The sequence below is a fragment of the Hyperolius riggenbachi genome, chromosome 7, assembly GCF_040937935.1.
Source record: "Hyperolius riggenbachi isolate aHypRig1 chromosome 7, aHypRig1.pri, whole genome shotgun sequence".
Classification (NCBI taxonomy): Eukaryota; Metazoa; Chordata; class Amphibia; order Anura; family Hyperoliidae; genus Hyperolius; species Hyperolius riggenbachi.
The window spans coordinates 301,118,651-301,135,095 of record NC_090652.1 but is presented as its reverse complement, the minus strand read 5'-3'; the positions used below and the strand labels follow the sequence as shown (position 1 = coordinate 301,135,095).

The 16,445-nt window shown below is 46.9% G+C and overlaps 1 protein-coding gene and 1 long non-coding RNA gene across 4 annotated transcripts in view; one reads left to right on the top strand and one right to left on the bottom strand.

Annotated features, from left to right (window-relative positions):
• The first annotated feature begins 150 nt into the window (after nucleotides 1-150).
• Nucleotides 151-16,445, top strand: part of LOC137525188 (uncharacterized) — a 66,742-nt gene continuing 50,447 nt past the window's right edge. For both annotated transcript variants that reach the window (XR_011022886.1, XR_011022885.1), the window contains exons 1-2: nucleotides 151-341; nucleotides 5,848-6,066. This is a non-coding gene — a long non-coding RNA (uncharacterized lncRNA). The remainder of the gene's footprint in view (nucleotides 342-5,847; nucleotides 6,067-16,445) is intronic.
• The window catches only part of SMARCAL1 (SWI/SNF related, matrix associated, actin dependent regulator of chromatin, subfamily a like 1), an 80,763-nt gene continuing 70,013 nt past the window's right edge, over nucleotides 5,696-16,445 (bottom strand). For both annotated transcript variants that reach the window (XM_068246088.1, XM_068246089.1), the window contains exons 15-17: nucleotides 11,681-11,781; nucleotides 8,214-8,310; nucleotides 5,696-5,984 (exon numbers count right to left, since the gene is read on the bottom strand). In XM_068246088.1, coding sequence (XP_068102189.1) covers nucleotides 5,814-5,984; nucleotides 8,214-8,310; nucleotides 11,681-11,781 — 369 coding nt within the window. In that variant the 3' untranslated portion in view covers nucleotides 5,696-5,813. The remainder of the gene's footprint in view (nucleotides 5,985-8,213; nucleotides 8,311-11,680; nucleotides 11,782-16,445) is intronic.

The window sequence follows — 16,445 nt, the reverse complement described above, 5'->3', positions numbered from 1 at the left end:
TCTCCCCAGCGCGGCTCTTTTCAAATGCGCGCACATCACTTCCGCCAGGTGTCACCATAGAGCCGCGACTCTCAGGAAGCGCTTCCGCCCTACAACATGAGACCATAGAGACGGCGACGCTCCGGGAGGACTGCAGGTTTCCATGGCGACGGGCCGCTTTCTCTTACCAGCTAATGCAGCGTCGCCTCCATACAGTGCAGTGCAGATCCTCTTCTTTATAAATTATTATTATTATTATTATGATGATGATGCAGTTCTATATACACAGAGCAGCCACACTTCATGCCTGGAGCCAGCAGAGTAGGAGTATGGTTATGGCTGTGGAGGTATTCATTTATAAGGTGCCAACATTTTCCATGGCGTTGTACAAAGAAACAAACATGGGGTACATAATACATATTTGCACAAAATATTGACTTCAAACAAGGGCATATAACTAGATATCACTGTCGTCACCTCCAAGCAGTGAAGCACTGCAGGCATTTTCTCTATCAATAAAATAAGTTTCTATAATAAACGTACATGTTTTCTCACATACAGACACACATGATGTGCAGAAAATGCATACAGAAAACTGACAGCCTATTGTGCTCCCAACCTCAACTTATTACACTCACTCTGTCCTCCTCTGATGGAGCAGAACTGGCTCTGCAGACTTCTCCAGCATCACTACAGCACCAAGCATGTTCAAATACCGAGTTCGGATGAAATTTGAATATGTGTTATTTGGATTTCGTCCAGTTAATTAAAAAACCTGTGCGGGTGGACGAGGGGGGGGGGGGGGGGGGGGGGAATCTTACCCATGAGACATCTTCTTTCTTCTTCCTTCCTTCCGTCCCTCGGCACCTCCCACGATACATACCAATCTGGCATCACATGATTACAAACACTTTCTCCTTCCGGATTGAAGGAGGAAGTGTATAGTCACGTGACGGCGGATTAGAATGCCGAGTAGTGTGTAAACTGCAAATATTAGAGAATGATGCAATGTTATAAAAAAAAACCCTATATAACTGAAAATATAAATATGAGAATATCTTCTTTTCTGCTAATGTTCTAGTAATAATCTGTACTACACAACCAAATCATTTTCATTAAAAGAAATTCGCTTCATTGTCACTTTAAAGTGTACCTTAATTGTATAATAATAGTGTGTAATATAATGGGTAGTGGGTTGCAAGTAAACCTACCCCTGACCATCCTCCGACTGTTCTTTGTCTTTGGGGTCCCCTCCATTTGTCGTTTTATGGCCGTTTGCCCCCACAACCCCCTGGTTGTTCACTCGAGGGGTGAACAAGCAATTCTGATCGGAACATGTGCGAGTTTGGAACTACACATGCCCAGTGAAAGAAAGCGCTCGTGCACTACTTTCATTGCGTGCACAAATGCTTTATTTTACTGGATATATACAGGTCACAAGTAAACATACGCAGTTCACAATCACTAGTCACTTCCTCCGGATCCTTAAAGGGACTCCGAGCTCTACTTAAAAAGTAAAATAGTACTCACCGGGGGCTTTCTTTAGTCCAGCGCTGGTCGGGAGAAAGAAAATAAAAGCTATATTTCTGAAAATAAAAAAGAGACTTTTCTTTGCTACTAATACTCTATTCCTAATCCGTACTACACATACAATTCATTATATCATACTTTTTGTTTTGTTTTTTGCTTCAGTGTAACTTTAAAGGGATATAGCAGGGGAGGTGCCCCAAAGACAACACGCACTTGGAGGATGGTCAGCAGCAGGTAATCTAGCCAACAGTAGGCTTAAAGGGAAGGTTTACGGTGGGGATAAAAAATGCACATCCACTTACCTGAGGCTTCCTCCAGCCCGTGGCAGGCAGGATGTGCTCTCGCCGCCGCTCCCGGTCGCCTCCGGTGGCGCACCCGACCTGGCCAGGCCCGGCTCTTCTGCGCTCCAAAATGCGCCTCACGCGGGCGCGCTGACGTCATCAGACGTCCTCCAGGCTGTACTGCGCAGGCGACTGAGCTATTTCCGCCTGAGCCAATCGGTAAGCTGTTGCTGTGCAGGAGTGCAGATTGTCAATATAGCCATGCAATGATTCCCGGTGAGAGAAACGAACCACATCTGAGTGGTTAGTTTCTGATACGCTCACCAAAGCGCTGCTTGTACCATTTTTGGGCGATTTGCCTCAATGTAAGGTATAGGGAAAACGCAAAAAGATTATAAAAAAAGCGCTTTTATAATGATTTCCCCAGTGCTTTTAAGAATAAATGCATTGTGTTTATTCTTTTCCGGGTCAGAGTATACTTCCTGACTTGCATCAGGAAGTACATACAAGGGAAAGAGGCGCCCTGGTGTAATAAAAGCATCTAAAATCAGCTTAAAATCGAAAAGCGATATGAGGTAGCTTACCTCAATGACAAAACCTCTGTAGTTAATACAAGGGATGTTTATTAGCACAGGCCTGTGTAAATAAAAATCCCTTGTATTAACTACAGAGGCTTCGTCATTGAGGTAAGCTACCTCATATCGCTTTTCGATTTTAAGCTGATTTTAGATGCTTTTATTACACCAGAACACATCCTGTCCGAGGGGAGGTGGCAGACCACCAGTGGAGTCCCCACAGTGGACTGTCCCCCTTTTTCCACTAAGAGAGCGACCATCCTTCCGGTTCTGGCTAGGACCACCCCGAGTGGAGTCGGGTTTATTGTCTCCACCTGCTTCCTGTGGTTGGTTGCCCCCAGCAACCTCCCTTTGTGAGTAGTGCGTCTAATTTATTTTCTTTTATTGTGGTCATTGACATATTGCACTACTGGGCTCCTGTTTTTGTCTCCTGTGACTTTTTCTACAGGGTGTTCATCCACACCTACTACAATTGCCTGCATCAGGAAGTGAACAAACAAATCACTCTGCAAAAGCGCTTTACAAAAATCATACCACGCAGGTAAGCGACGGGAGGCACTAAAAAAAAAACATTCACAAAATCGCAAAATGCTGGCCTCAGCAATTGCGATACCTAATTGTCTTTAGGTAGACTTGAAGAGAGCCCCAGATAGGCTCATACAATGAGAAAAAAAATTATGCTACCTGACTCGGGGGGCTGGATGGATCAGGTAGCTGCCAAAACAGCCGCTCCAGTGGGCTGCACTGGCCCACATTCACGACCTCTGGGTCACGATGCTGGAAGGAGAGAGATCTCTCTCTCACACAGCAGTGTGCAGGGAGGCGGAGGAGCGGCAGGGGGCGTGGCCAGAGAGAGAGCGCTGCCCAATGGCAGCTCTGGAAATCCTGCAGGAACAACCCTAGCGTTTTGAGCAGGGTATCCCTCTCCTCTATTTACTCTCCAAGATAGTGACAAATATTGTTGATAATTTCTAAAGGGCTATAGCGCGCGGGGGGGGGGGGGGGGGGCAGAGAGCAGCGGTGTGGGGACACAGTGGCATGTCATGAGGCAGAGAACATGCCTCTGTGTCCCATCTGCACCCCCAAGGAACCGCTTCAGGTTCTCTTTAAAATTGACTGAGCTCTATTAACTCATGCATAGGCGTAGCAAAAGTCTAGAAAATGACTTGATCCTGAAGTGGTTTTATTAAATGCAATTTAGGAGTGCTGGCTCAAATTGTACTGAGTTTACTTGCAAGGAGGTTCCAGGCTGTGCGATTGGAGGGTGGGCTATGTGATCCCCAAGCTTAAAGTGAACCTCCGGACTAAAAATCGACTCAGCAGCACTGAAAAGGCTTGGTGTTTCTTTAACAGTTTCACAGCATCAGTACTTTGTTTCTCTTATACAAGCAAAATTTTTTAGCTGCACAGAAGAAAACTGCCCGGGCATTTTTTCCCCTGATGCTGTGCAAAGCATGATAGGATTTCTGATGTTGTTCTCGTTCTGCTCTTTTGGTCCATTTTGAAGCCTAGCGTGTGCAGCTGGGAGGGGTAATCAGGACACAGGACAGTTGGAACTGTGTCTCCTGCTCCTTGTCACCTCCTTTCAACCAAAAAGATGGCTGCCCCCATGACAAAGATGGCAGCCACCATGAATCACAAACATTTGCCTGTTCTTTTAAAACAGGCTGGGTAAAAGATTTTATTACCTATCTATTCTAATTAACATAACTAATGTAACTTGATGACAGTATGTTTGTTTAGGCTGAAGTTCCCCTTTAAGGACCCTCATCTGTGGAATCAGACTTTAAAGGAGTCATCAGGGCACAGAGAGTAAAATGATTGGTACTTACCGGGGGGCTTCCTCCAGCCCCAAGCTCCCAGGACCTCCCTCGCTGCATCTCTGCCTTCAGCCGTTCGCCGGAGCTCCGACCCGCTCCCCGGCGATGACTGGAGGTCGCTCTGTACTGCGCCTGCACGATCAGCGCTGTCAATCACCGCCACGTGGGCTGGAGCGGACTGCACAGATGGTAGTAGTCCTGCGCCTGCGCAGTCCGCTCCGGCCCACGCGGCGGTGATTGACAGCGCCGATCGCGCAGGCGCAGTACAGAGCGACCTCCAGGTCGCTCTGACGTCATCGCCGGGGACCAAGTCGGAGCTCCGGCGAACGGCTGCGGGCAGAGCTGCAGCGAGGGAGGTCCTGGGAGCTTGGGGCTAGAGGAAGGCCCCGGTAAGTACCATTCATTTTACTCTCTGTGCCCTGATAACTCCTTTAAAGCAAACCAGAAACAAAAAAACAAACAAATTATGATATAATTAAATGTATTTGTAGTACAGATCATTAATAGCAGAGAAGAAGAGTTATGTTTTTATTTTCATATAGCTTTTTTTTTTTTTTTTTTTTTTTATAACATTGCATCATTCTGTCACAGTTGCAGTTTTTAAAACCACACTGTCTTAAGATATAAAACAAAGTAGAACTAATGACCCTTTGAACTTTTCTGCAATAAAACCTTATCTCAAGCTGTCTCTCTCTGTTTCTTGGCTGTTGAAGTGCTTCAGAAAACAGGACTGTATTCCACCCACTGAGTGGAATAGTTCAGAGCTGTTTTGCATAGATAACGCCAAGTTTTTTTTAAACTCTTCCTGTACTAGAAAACAATGAGACTCTTTTCTTTGCTACTAATGTTCTATTTCTTAGCTGTACTACACATACAAATACTGTATATACTCCCGTATAAACCTAATTTTTCAGCATAAAAAATGTGCTGAAAAGTTACCCCTTCAACTTATATACGAGTCAGTGGAGCGGAACGGACGGTGGAGCAGGTTTTGTTACTGGCAGAGTGTAAGGATTGTGCACTAGTGATCCTGCTCTTAGCAGCTGGCTTCCTGCTGTGTCTGTGCTCCCCTATCCCCAGCAACATGGTGTGCAGAGTGCACTGCTCAAGACTACCTGTGTCTCCTGGCTTGTAGAGCGAAGCGTGCAAGCAATGTGTCAGCGGTGCAATGATCAAGGATCCTTCCTGTGTGGCAATCGCTGTGTCTCATATCTATGACTTCTTCAGTCACAGCTGTATGATCCTGGGGCACATCTGGCTATGGGGAGGGGCAATGACTTGTACCGGGGCACATCTGGCTACTATGGAGGGGGGCTATACTGGGGAGGGGGTTATACATGAGTCAATTACTTTTTCCTGGTTTCTAAAGGGAAATAGGGTACCTCGGCTTATACACGAGTCGGCTTATATGTGAGTATATATGGTAACTATCTCATAAGTTTTTTTTCACTTTAGGTTGGCCTTAAACCCTTTTTTTTATAAACCTCACTACCAACTCAAGAACCCCATGTCAATGAACATATTTTAATTCTGACATATTAACAAAAATATAAAGCATTCTACAAAATGAAACATTCTCCATTTACACAACGCTGTACAGAACACTTAAAAATATTGCTCAGGCGGATTCAGAAATAATCCTCAATCTTCCTTTTCTTGCAGACGTTTTCAGACGGGCTTTCCAGGTCATCCGCCTCCTCACAGGCCTCCAGCAAGAGGGCCTCATCCACATCGTCGGAGGCCGTGTCCTGCGAGAAGGACCGCTGGAACAGGTCGTAAATCGTCTTCTGTTTAGGGTCCTGGGAGAGAGGAAACATTTTCAAAGATCTCCGATATTTTAAAGGCTACCCGAGGTGACGTGACAGGATGAGATAGACATGGGTATGTACAGTGCCTAGCACACAAATAACTATGCTATGTTTTTTTTTTCTGTCTCTGCCTGAAAGAGTTAACCTCTTGACGACCAGCTAACGCCGATCGGCGTAAACTGGTCGTCTGCGGGTTACCATGGAATCGGCCTTTCCATGTCAGTTCACGGAGGGTGTCTCCGTGAACAGCCGGAGAGCCGCCGATCGCGGCTCGCCGGCAAAATGTAAACACGCGGGGAAGAAATCCCCGCTGTTTACATCATACGGCGCTGCTGCGCAGCAGCGCCGTAAGGCAGATCGGCGATCCCCGGCCTCTGATTGGCCGGGGATCGCCGGCATCTGATAGGCGGAAGCCTATCCTTCAATGCGCAGGACGGAACTCCGTCCTGCGCATTACGGAGAGAGGGAGGGAGGGAGGTAAGGAGGCAGAGAGCGGAAATGGCTGCGGAGGGGGGCTTTGAGGAGCCCCCCCCCCCCGCAAAACGCAGATGGCCGGCGGCGATCAGACCCCCCCGGCAGGACATCCCCCTAGTGGGGAAAAAAGGGGGGAAGTCTGATCGCCCTGGCATAATACTGATCTGTGCTGCGGGCTGGAGAGCCCACGCAGCACAGATCAGCCAATACAGCCCTGGTTGGCAAGTGGTTAAACATCAGGTATGTAAGTGGCTGACTCAGACAGGAAGTGACTACATGGGAACAGAGGTGACACAGAGGGGGACACTGGAGGCACGGGGGAACAGAGGTGAGACAGAGGGGGACATTGGAGGCACAGGGAAACAGAGGTGACACAGACGGGGGAACTGGAGGCACGGGGAACATAGGTGGACACTGGGGATGCAGGTGAACAGAGGTGACAGAGGGGGACACTGAAGGCAGGGGGAACAAAGGTGACAGAAGGGGACACTAGAGGCATGGGGAAACAGAGGTGACACAAAGGGGGGCACTGGAGGCATGGTGGAAAGAGATAACACAGAGGGAGACACTGGAGGCATGGGGGAACAGTGGTGACAAAGGGGGACACAGGGCACACAGAGGTGACACAGATGGGTTCATTGGAGGCACAGGGGGACTGAGGTGACACAGAGGGGGACACTGGAGGCACGAGGGAACAGAGGTGACACAAAGAGACACTGGAGGCACAGAGGGAACAGAGGTGATACAGATGGGACATTGGAGGCACAGGGGAACAGAGGTGACGCAGAGGGGGACGCTGGAGGCACGGGGAACATAGGTGACACTGGAAGCACAGGGAACAGAGGCGACACGGGGGGGCACAAGAGGCACCGGGGAACAAAGGTGACACAGAGGGGGGCACAGGAGGTACAAGGGGAGCAGAGGTGACACAAGAGGGGGACACTGGAGGCACGAGGGAACAGAGGTGACACAAAGGGGGAACTGGAGGCACAGAGGGAAGAGGTGACACAGAGGGAGACACAGGGGCAGAGAGGAGGTACAGGGGACAGAGGTGACACAGAGGGAGGACACTGGAGGCACAGGGGAACAGAGGTGACACAGAGGGGGAAAATGGAGGCACAGAGGGGCAGAGAGGAGGTACAGGGGACAGAGGTGACACAAGAGGGGGACACTGGAGGCACGAGGGAACAGAGGTGACACAAAGGGGGAACTGGAGGCACAGAAGGAAGAGGTGACACAAAGGGGGACACTGGAGGCACAGGGGAACAGAGGTGACACAGAGGGAGACACTGGAGACACAGGGGCAGAGAGGAGGTACAGGGGACAGAGGTGACAGAGGGAGAACACTGGAGACACAGGGGCAGAGAGGAGGTACAGGGGACAGAGGTGACACAGAGGGAGGACACTGGAGGCACAGGGGAACAGAGGTGACACAGAGGGGGAACTGGAGGCACAGAGGGGCAGAGAGGAGGTACAGGGGACAGAGATGGCACAATGTTTTGAATTATGAACATATTCAGGTTAAGAACAATCTGTCTGGGATGGTCTATGAGGTTCTCATCATTCTAGGTTCAACGCACATATTATGCAGCATGAAATCGGGCTAATCAAAATCAGCAGGAAATACATACGACTGGCTCAGTTCCAAACAGCATACAACTTGCATGAAATCTGCATGCAAGTGAGAATCATTGGACTTTCATTGACCATCTGTGAAATGGTCTCATTCCTTCCAGGCCACCCCACCTTGTAGAAATAGTCCGCCGATTCCGTCGTTTCAGAAAAGTTGGCCTCGGACAGCCCAGCTTGGCCCAGAATCCTGATCTTCTCCTGGATCATCGGCCTGATGGAAAGCAGCAATTATTTTATTATTACCATTTCTTATTTATATAGCGCCAACATCTTCCGTAGCGCTGTACACAGGGATGATCAATGATATATGCAAATATTTCTGAGTTTATGCAAATATAGGCAGCTTGAAAATGGACCAATCAAGCCCCACCCAGGTTTAAATTGATTGGCCCATTTACAAGCTGCATATACTTTCATAAAATTTGCATAAACTTGGATATATTTGCATATCATCGATCATGCCTAGCTGTGCATGGTACAGAACAAATAATGAGGAGCATAGACGCAGGACATCCAGAATTAACCAGAACTCAGTTACCCAGAAGTCTCAAGCAACCAGAAAAAATTCCTGGCCTTGCAGGATGCATAAATCTACTTTTACACTTCTTTATACAGTATTAAAGAGACATTGAAGCGAGACTAAATCTCGCTTCAGCTCTCATATATAGCAGGGGCACGTGTGACCCTGCTAAAACGCCGCTATCCCGCGGCTTAACGGGGGTCCCTTCACCCCCAACCCACCCCCCGCAATACTTGGTCGTAAAATGATCGCTGGCTGTCTCTTCCTGGAGGCAGGGCTAACGGCTGCAGCCCTGCCTCCCAGCGCCGTCTATCAGACGCGCATCGCCGCCTCTCCCCCGCCCCTCTCAGTGAAGGAAGACTGAGAGGGGCGGGGGAGAGGCGGAGGTACGCGTCTGACAGACGCGCATGGGGCAGGGCTGCGGCGGTTAGCCCTGCCCCAACCAGGAAGTGCTCCCCCGCTGCACGGAGGGGGTTTGGGGGGACAGGGACCCCCGTTAAGCCGCGCTATAGCGGCGTTTTAGCAGGGGCACGCATGCCCCTGCTAGCTATGAGGTCTGAAGCGAGATTTATTCTCGCTTCAGACTCTCTTTAAACCTCTGTAAAGGCCTTGTTCACATTACAGGCGTTTTTGTTAAAATTTAAGCGCAGGCCTGAATGAGAGAGAATGAGAGAGTTCACATCTGAGCGGTTCGTTTGCGATCCGCTTTGAAAAGCGGTGCATGGGCCAATTTTGAGGCAATTCGCCTCAATGGAAGGTATAGGAAAAACGCAAAATGCTCACAAAATCTCTTTGGCAAGCGATTGCGTGAGCGCTTTTAAAAAAAAATACATGGTATTTATTCATTGTTTCCGGATTTTTTTGCCGGATCAAAAGACAGAAGCGCTCTGCAAAAGCCCTTACAAAAACATCCACAAAAACGCTTTTAAAAAACGCGGGAAAAAAAAGCCCAATGCGAACGGACACGCTAGCCGAACGCAATGTGAACAAGGCCTCACATTATGTTAAGTCTGCCCTTTGTCCGAATTAATTTTTAATTACTGCGTTTCAACATGAAACAGAGTTTATGGTAAATGTACAGTGTGAGGTTTAGTACTGTTTTTTACCTAGGCCTAATTTTAAGATCGACTCTCAAGCAACCAGAAACTACACTAAAGGCTAATACACACTAGCAATTTTGATTGGCCAATGATTGGTCAATTTTACCACCTCCATGTAGTATGAGGGCCAAACAGGTTTTCTATTCTATGCAGATTATATAGGTAAATGGTAATACTACATGTAGGCGGTAAAATTGACCAATGATTGGCCTATCAAAATTGCTAGTGTGTACTAGGCTTTAGGCTCAGCCCACACTACATGCGGTTGCAGAACGCAATCCGCGGTCCGGGCTCCAGTTTTCTAAACCGAAACGTAAATGGATGGAAAGCGTATCCGTGCTGCACGTTTTCAGTACGTTTACGTTTTGCAAAACGGATCTATGCCGATAGCCGTGGGTGAGGAAGTGGCCGCCATGCTGGAGGTGGTAGCAGCCAGGAAGGGAAGCAGCAGGCACAGCGTCATGGTCTGATCCCCCTCCCTGGCTGCTTCCCCCTTCAGCCTTCCTGGGGACACCTTGTCATTGAGGGGAGGCGCAGGCAGTAGGCATTCCGGATCTCCCCCCAGTTTCTGTGTCTGTGTAGAGGGAGATCCGCCGTTGCATTGTTGCCACTACCCCTCCGTGTATCCGAGCTCCGTGAAGTCTCATACGGGGTCCATGAAGTCCCGACAAATCCGGACCCTCCGTTCAGTTTTTCAACCCAGATCCCTCGGATCCCCCCCAGATCCGTTTTTTTTTATTGTGAAGATGGCCCTGTCGGCTGATTAGAAGCAGGCTGAACAGTGAAAAATGAAACAGAGCAGGGTAGGTGTTTTTACTAATGTTCCCACTGATATACCGTATTTTTCGGACTATAAGACCACAAGACACACCTAAGTTTAAAGGTCAAAAATTAGGGGGAAAAAAAATATATACTAAACCTAGTGGTCTATGGTACAGGAACGTCTTATGTACCTTTTGCCCCAAACTGACTCCACCAAAAATTACCCCCACTGCCCTCCCAGGACACAATGTAAGCATACATTGCCTTGTGCTGCATCTCATCAACCATTCCCCTACAATTGCATAAAGCTTTACTAACCATCACCTTATTGGCCCCATGGACAGCTTCCACAACACCAGCTTCATCTTCAGGGTGCCTGCTTGTCAGAGATCGTCATCAGCGATCAATAGAACTTCCAGCGGGTAGGATATCAGTGCACATGCGCTTTCAGGTCATGTGGTGGCTGGACACCATAACCAGGAAGTTCGGAGGAGCCCAGAGCGGTAGCGCTATTACGATTTTTGAAAGCTACTGCATGCTAAGACAGATGAAGGCAGAGGGGAAGAGCGCGCGGGCTGTAAGCTGGACTGCATCGCGTGTTATGCCCGCGAGTGGATGGCTGCCTTACTCCTTGTCACACCGGACCTCCCTTTTCTCCCACCCAACGCCAGTTTTCCACATGGATGCACGCAGGTGAATGGCTGCCTCGGTCCTTCTCACACCAGACCTTGTGGATTTGCCACATGCTGCCAGTTTTCTGCATTCATGCCTGCAGGTGAACGGCTGGCCTGGCTCATTGTCACACAGGACCTTGCTGATATCTTACCCGCTGGAAGTTCTAGGGATCCCGCGGGGGAGCTGCAGACGGAGGGAGCAGGAGAAGAGAATACCGGCTGGTAAGTGCTCTGCTGCAACCGTATATTCGGACTATAAGACGCACCTACTCCCCCCCCCCCCCCCCGTTTTGGGGAAGAAAAAGTGCGTCTTATAGTCCAAAAAATACGGTATATGGTAAAATACATGAGGGTGCTTCGTCTCTGGTTCACTTTAAAGCTAGAAAGAGCATGGTGCATAAAGATGTCAAGTGGTCACATGATCACAGCTTCATATCGCATTTGTGGATAGGTAGTCACTAAATTCACTGACGTACAGTAATTACACGATGAAGGAAATGTGAAAGATCACCAGGCAAGCCTTACCACAAATAGTCATCGGCCGTTCCCTTGGCCACCAGATAATGGATATTCACTGAGCTGGTCTGTCCTATGCGGTGGACTCGATCTTCAGCCTGAATGAGAACCTGAGGAGAGGTTGTAAAACACAAATCAGCACTTCACTTTTTATCACAACTTTAGTCAACTTTTCCAGCCAAGTTTTCTCGCACAACGGGATTCTGTCTGTAAGCTTTGCCTACCTAGCCTGAAAAAGAGCTAAAAATTAAGTAAAAAACAGAACATCAAACTTGAATAGATTTGGGTACAGTCCTTTTGGGCACTTTTTTTTGCTTGCTGGGAGCTGAAGAGGTATTGCATTGAGAAGGTGTGAAGTTTTTAAGCCATTAGCAACTTCAATAGTATTCTCTCGCTTGAGATAAGGGCACTGCTTTTGATCTTAGTTGGCAGAACTTTTTGTGCTGTTAATTCTTGGAATGCATTAATCTCTCTCCACTAGCAGAAATTATAGAATGCCCTCTGTTACTGTCTCACACTGCCCCCCAGTGACAAAAGGCTATAAATACACATCACAGAAGTAGTAATTAGAAGCAGAGAAACGTAACAAATAAGAAATAAAAATGTGCTAAAATAAATTGGCCTGGAGCACTTGCAACCCTTTAACCATTTCCCCTACCCCGGGACGAGTAACTACTTCCCTGCAAACTGCCATAACTCTGTGCAGGCCACGCCCCCCCCCCCCCCCCCTCGCGCTCGGTACCGCCGCTCATTACCGCCGATCGCCCGCTGCTAGATCAATGAATGGGAAAACAAATCCCATTCATTGATTTAATTCCCTGTGTGAATGGCTGCAGCCGTCTACACAGACGGCTCGGCCATTCATTCATTCCGTATGCGTGGTGCTTCCGTTTCCGTACAAACAGTACGGAGCTGAAGTCACTACTGAGGACATCTTGTGGCCAAATTGTAATATTACATCCCCCCTTTTTTTCAGTTTATTATCCCTAGTTACCTTTTTTATTATTATTATTATTAACCCCTGACCTCCCACACTCCCCTAAAGTTACTTTTTTTTTTTTTTTTTAATAAAAAAAAAATTACAAAATTAAAAAAAAAAAATACATAAATAGTTACCTTAGGGACTGAACTTTTTTTTAATATGTATACAAAAACTGTATACTACAATTACTTTATAAATTATGGGCCTGTAATTGGGGATAGACGCAAAACTTAAAAAATGCACCTTTATTTCCAAATGAAATATTGGCGCCATACATTGTACTAGGGAAAAAGTTTAAACGTTGCAATAAACGATACAAACGGGAAAATAAAATGTGTGGGTTTTAATTACGGTAGCATGTTTCATTTTGAAAATATAATGGCTGAAAACTGAGAAATAATGTTTTTTTTTTCAATTTTTTTTCTTATTCTTCTTATTAAAACTGAGTTAGAAGAAAATAATTTTTAGCAAAAAGTACCCCCCAAAGAAAGCCTATACAGTGGCAAAAAAAAAAAAAAGATAGATTGTTTCGCTGTAATAATAAGTAGTAATAAAGTTATAGGTGAATGAATGGAAGGAGCGCTGACGGGTAAAAACTGCTCTGGTTTTTTGAGCAGACAAACTCTTTGAGGTGAAGAGGTTAAATAAATTGGCTACTAAAGTGTTAATTACAGTCCACACAAAGGAGGCATGTGTGTCAAACATCAACGCAGCATTGCATCAATAGCGCCCTCTAATACTGGCTTACCCCACTTTATTGTCTGTTCGCGGATGGGGATTAAAACTTCATTCCTTAGTTGGGCAGAGCAAGACAGAGAGTTAGGAACGCGCGTGGGCTGAGGATATGGAGGATGAAGATAATAAAGAAGGGGCAGTTCGTATGCCCCCTTTCTCCCCACTACCAGGTTCTAGGATTCTAGGACAGCCCGGATCAATGATTGGCTCAGACACCAAATAAATATTTAAAGCATACCCGAGGTGACATGTGACATGATGAGATAGATATGGGTATGTACAGTGCCTAGCACACAAATAGCTATGCTGTGCTCCTTTCTTTCACTGCCTGAGAATTAAATATCAGGCATGTAAGTGGCTGACTCAGTTTATGCATAGGAGGATCTGTTTGAGTGATGAAACCACAAGGTAATTCTTGAGTTAAAAAAATTGAAAATCACACTCTATTGTATCAAAAAGATTATCAAAAGGTAAAAACTTTTGTATTTGTCAATAAAAATTCTTCATAACATGAATGTAGAAGATTATCCCGTTTTGACAGAGAGTAGACACAATATGCTTTGTTTTGATGAAACAATACATTTCAGGCAACGACACTAGTCTGTTTCGAGTTGTTAACCCTTCATCAGGCCTTTACAAAGCAACAAATATATCTTTAGAATACAACATACACAGGCCTCAATTCACTAAGCTTTATCAAACACTTTATCAAACGTTTGATAATTTACCTCATGGGTAAAAACTAATTTTGAATTCACTCAGGTGTTATAGGTTTATTGAACCTTTTATCGATAAATAAATCGTTCAATAAATCTATAACACCTTAGTGAATTCAAAATTAGATTTTACCCGTGAGGTAAATTATCAAACGTTCGATACAGTGTTTGATAAAGCTTAGTGAATTTAGTCCATAGTCTAGAAAAATGTTGGGGCATCTGTTCCCACCAGATAACCAGGCATCTTACTGATGGCTGGCAAATGGATCATCAGCTGCAAACAGTGAGCAAGTTAAAGGCAAATAAGCACTAGCAAAGACTTTTCTTTTTTTTTTTTTTTTTTTTAAAGGGATCTGAGCATTAGGATTATAAAATCTATAAAATGAACCTCCCCCTAAGTTCATAAAAAGTATGGGCCCGTGGGTGACAGGCATTGGTACTTATCCGTTAGCCGGGCGCATCTGGCAGGTGGCGCTGTTGTAGCGAATTTCGATGCGCTGTTGTATCTAATTCCATTCATAGTTACTGAACGTAGTACTGTGTGAATGGAAGCGCCGCAGGTGGCGCTAATTACATTGTTGATACGCAACGTAACGATACAGTGTGTTAATGGCAACGAATATACATTGTATTTGAAGTGGCCGGAATTAAAATGAAGGCGGCGGCAATGTAACACATGAAGCCGCCGCCTTCGTCTGTTCTTCTTCTTCTCCCCCTTTGCCCTCTCGCTTGTATACAATGCTGCCAGCCTGCGGGGACATGCGTGTCCCCCCACAGTCGTTCGTCGCGGCAGGGAAGCCTGCTTGTTTCCTTGCGACGAACGACTGTGGGGGGACACGCATGTCCCTCCCAGCTGGCAGCATTGTATACAAGCGAGAGGGCAAAGGGGGAGAAGAAGAAGAACAGACGAAGGCGGCGGCTTCATGTGTTACATTGCCGCCGCCTTCATTTTAATTCCGGCCACTTCAAATACAATGTATATTCGTTGCCATTAACACACTGTATCGTTACGTTGCGTATCAACAATGTAATTAGCGCCACCTGCGGCGCTTCCATTCACACAGTACTACGTTCAGTAACTATGAATGGAATTAGATACAACAGCGCATCGAAATTCGCTACAACAGCGCCACCTGCCGGATGCGCCCGGCTAACGGATAAGTACCCAGGCATTACTTACCTCTAGGGGGGCTGCTCTTCAGTCCCATGTCTGCACACACTCCGCAAATCTTCTGCAGCCAAACCAAGAGTCAGCGTGGAGTGTTCCTGGCAGTTGCAATGCATGCTGGGAGATGTAGTTATTTAATGTGAGTACATCTCCCAGCATGCAATGTGGTCAGGATTCATGACACCCCGGCAGGAACTTGAAACTGCTATAGCTGCGGGTCTGGGTGAAGACGATGGCAGAGCTCATATAGATAGGGGTTATGGAACAGCCCCCCAAAGGTAAGTAATGCCTGTCATACGCCCCCACCCCCAGGGCCCACAATATTTATGAACCTTCCTTTGGGGGAGGTTAGTTTTACATCTTCTTAATATAGTGCTCAGATTCCCCCCTAATCACAGACTGACCAACTGCCTCCCACATATTGCCCACTGCCTCAACACCCACACCCCTCCCAAGTACACACACTGTTCACCCTCCAACCAACATGCAATGTCCTACACACACACACGCATGCACACACACACACTTCCCAAACAAACACTACCCTCCCCATACCTCTCATCCCAATCCCTTTCTAAAACAACACATACTGCCACAAAACACACACGCACCCACAAAACACACACGCACCCACAACCCACCTCCCTTCCCCCAAAAAAACACACACTCCCTAAAAAACTCACAGCCCACCTCCCACCTTTAAAACACACACTCGTACCAAGATTTCTATCTCTACAAGTACAATATTCTATGTTGTGCCTGCGTCAGATACAAACTGTCCTGAGCAGCCCCCTCCTGATAGGTCTCCGCTTAATAACAATTGCATTCTTTGAAAGCCACTTGAAGCCTAACATCGAGTCCAGAGGTTCGAGCTGAATTAACAAGGCAGGCCATCAGTCCGTACTCGAGGCAATGCAGGCGCAATAAGCGAGGGTTGAGAGCGGCCGCGAGACCTAATTCACAGAAACATGAGGCTGATTGGCCTCTCAGCTCACAATGTACGAGTGCAGAAATAGACAACGCGCTCAATTCCTGGAAGGAATGAAAAGATGAGAAACAAGATGCATTCCAACCCTAGCGGGCTAATTAGCAGCACTGCAGCCCTGATTGACCTCTGTCCCCCGTCATACGGACATCTCAAGAACATGTCTACACCAGCTTGGAAGAACAAAG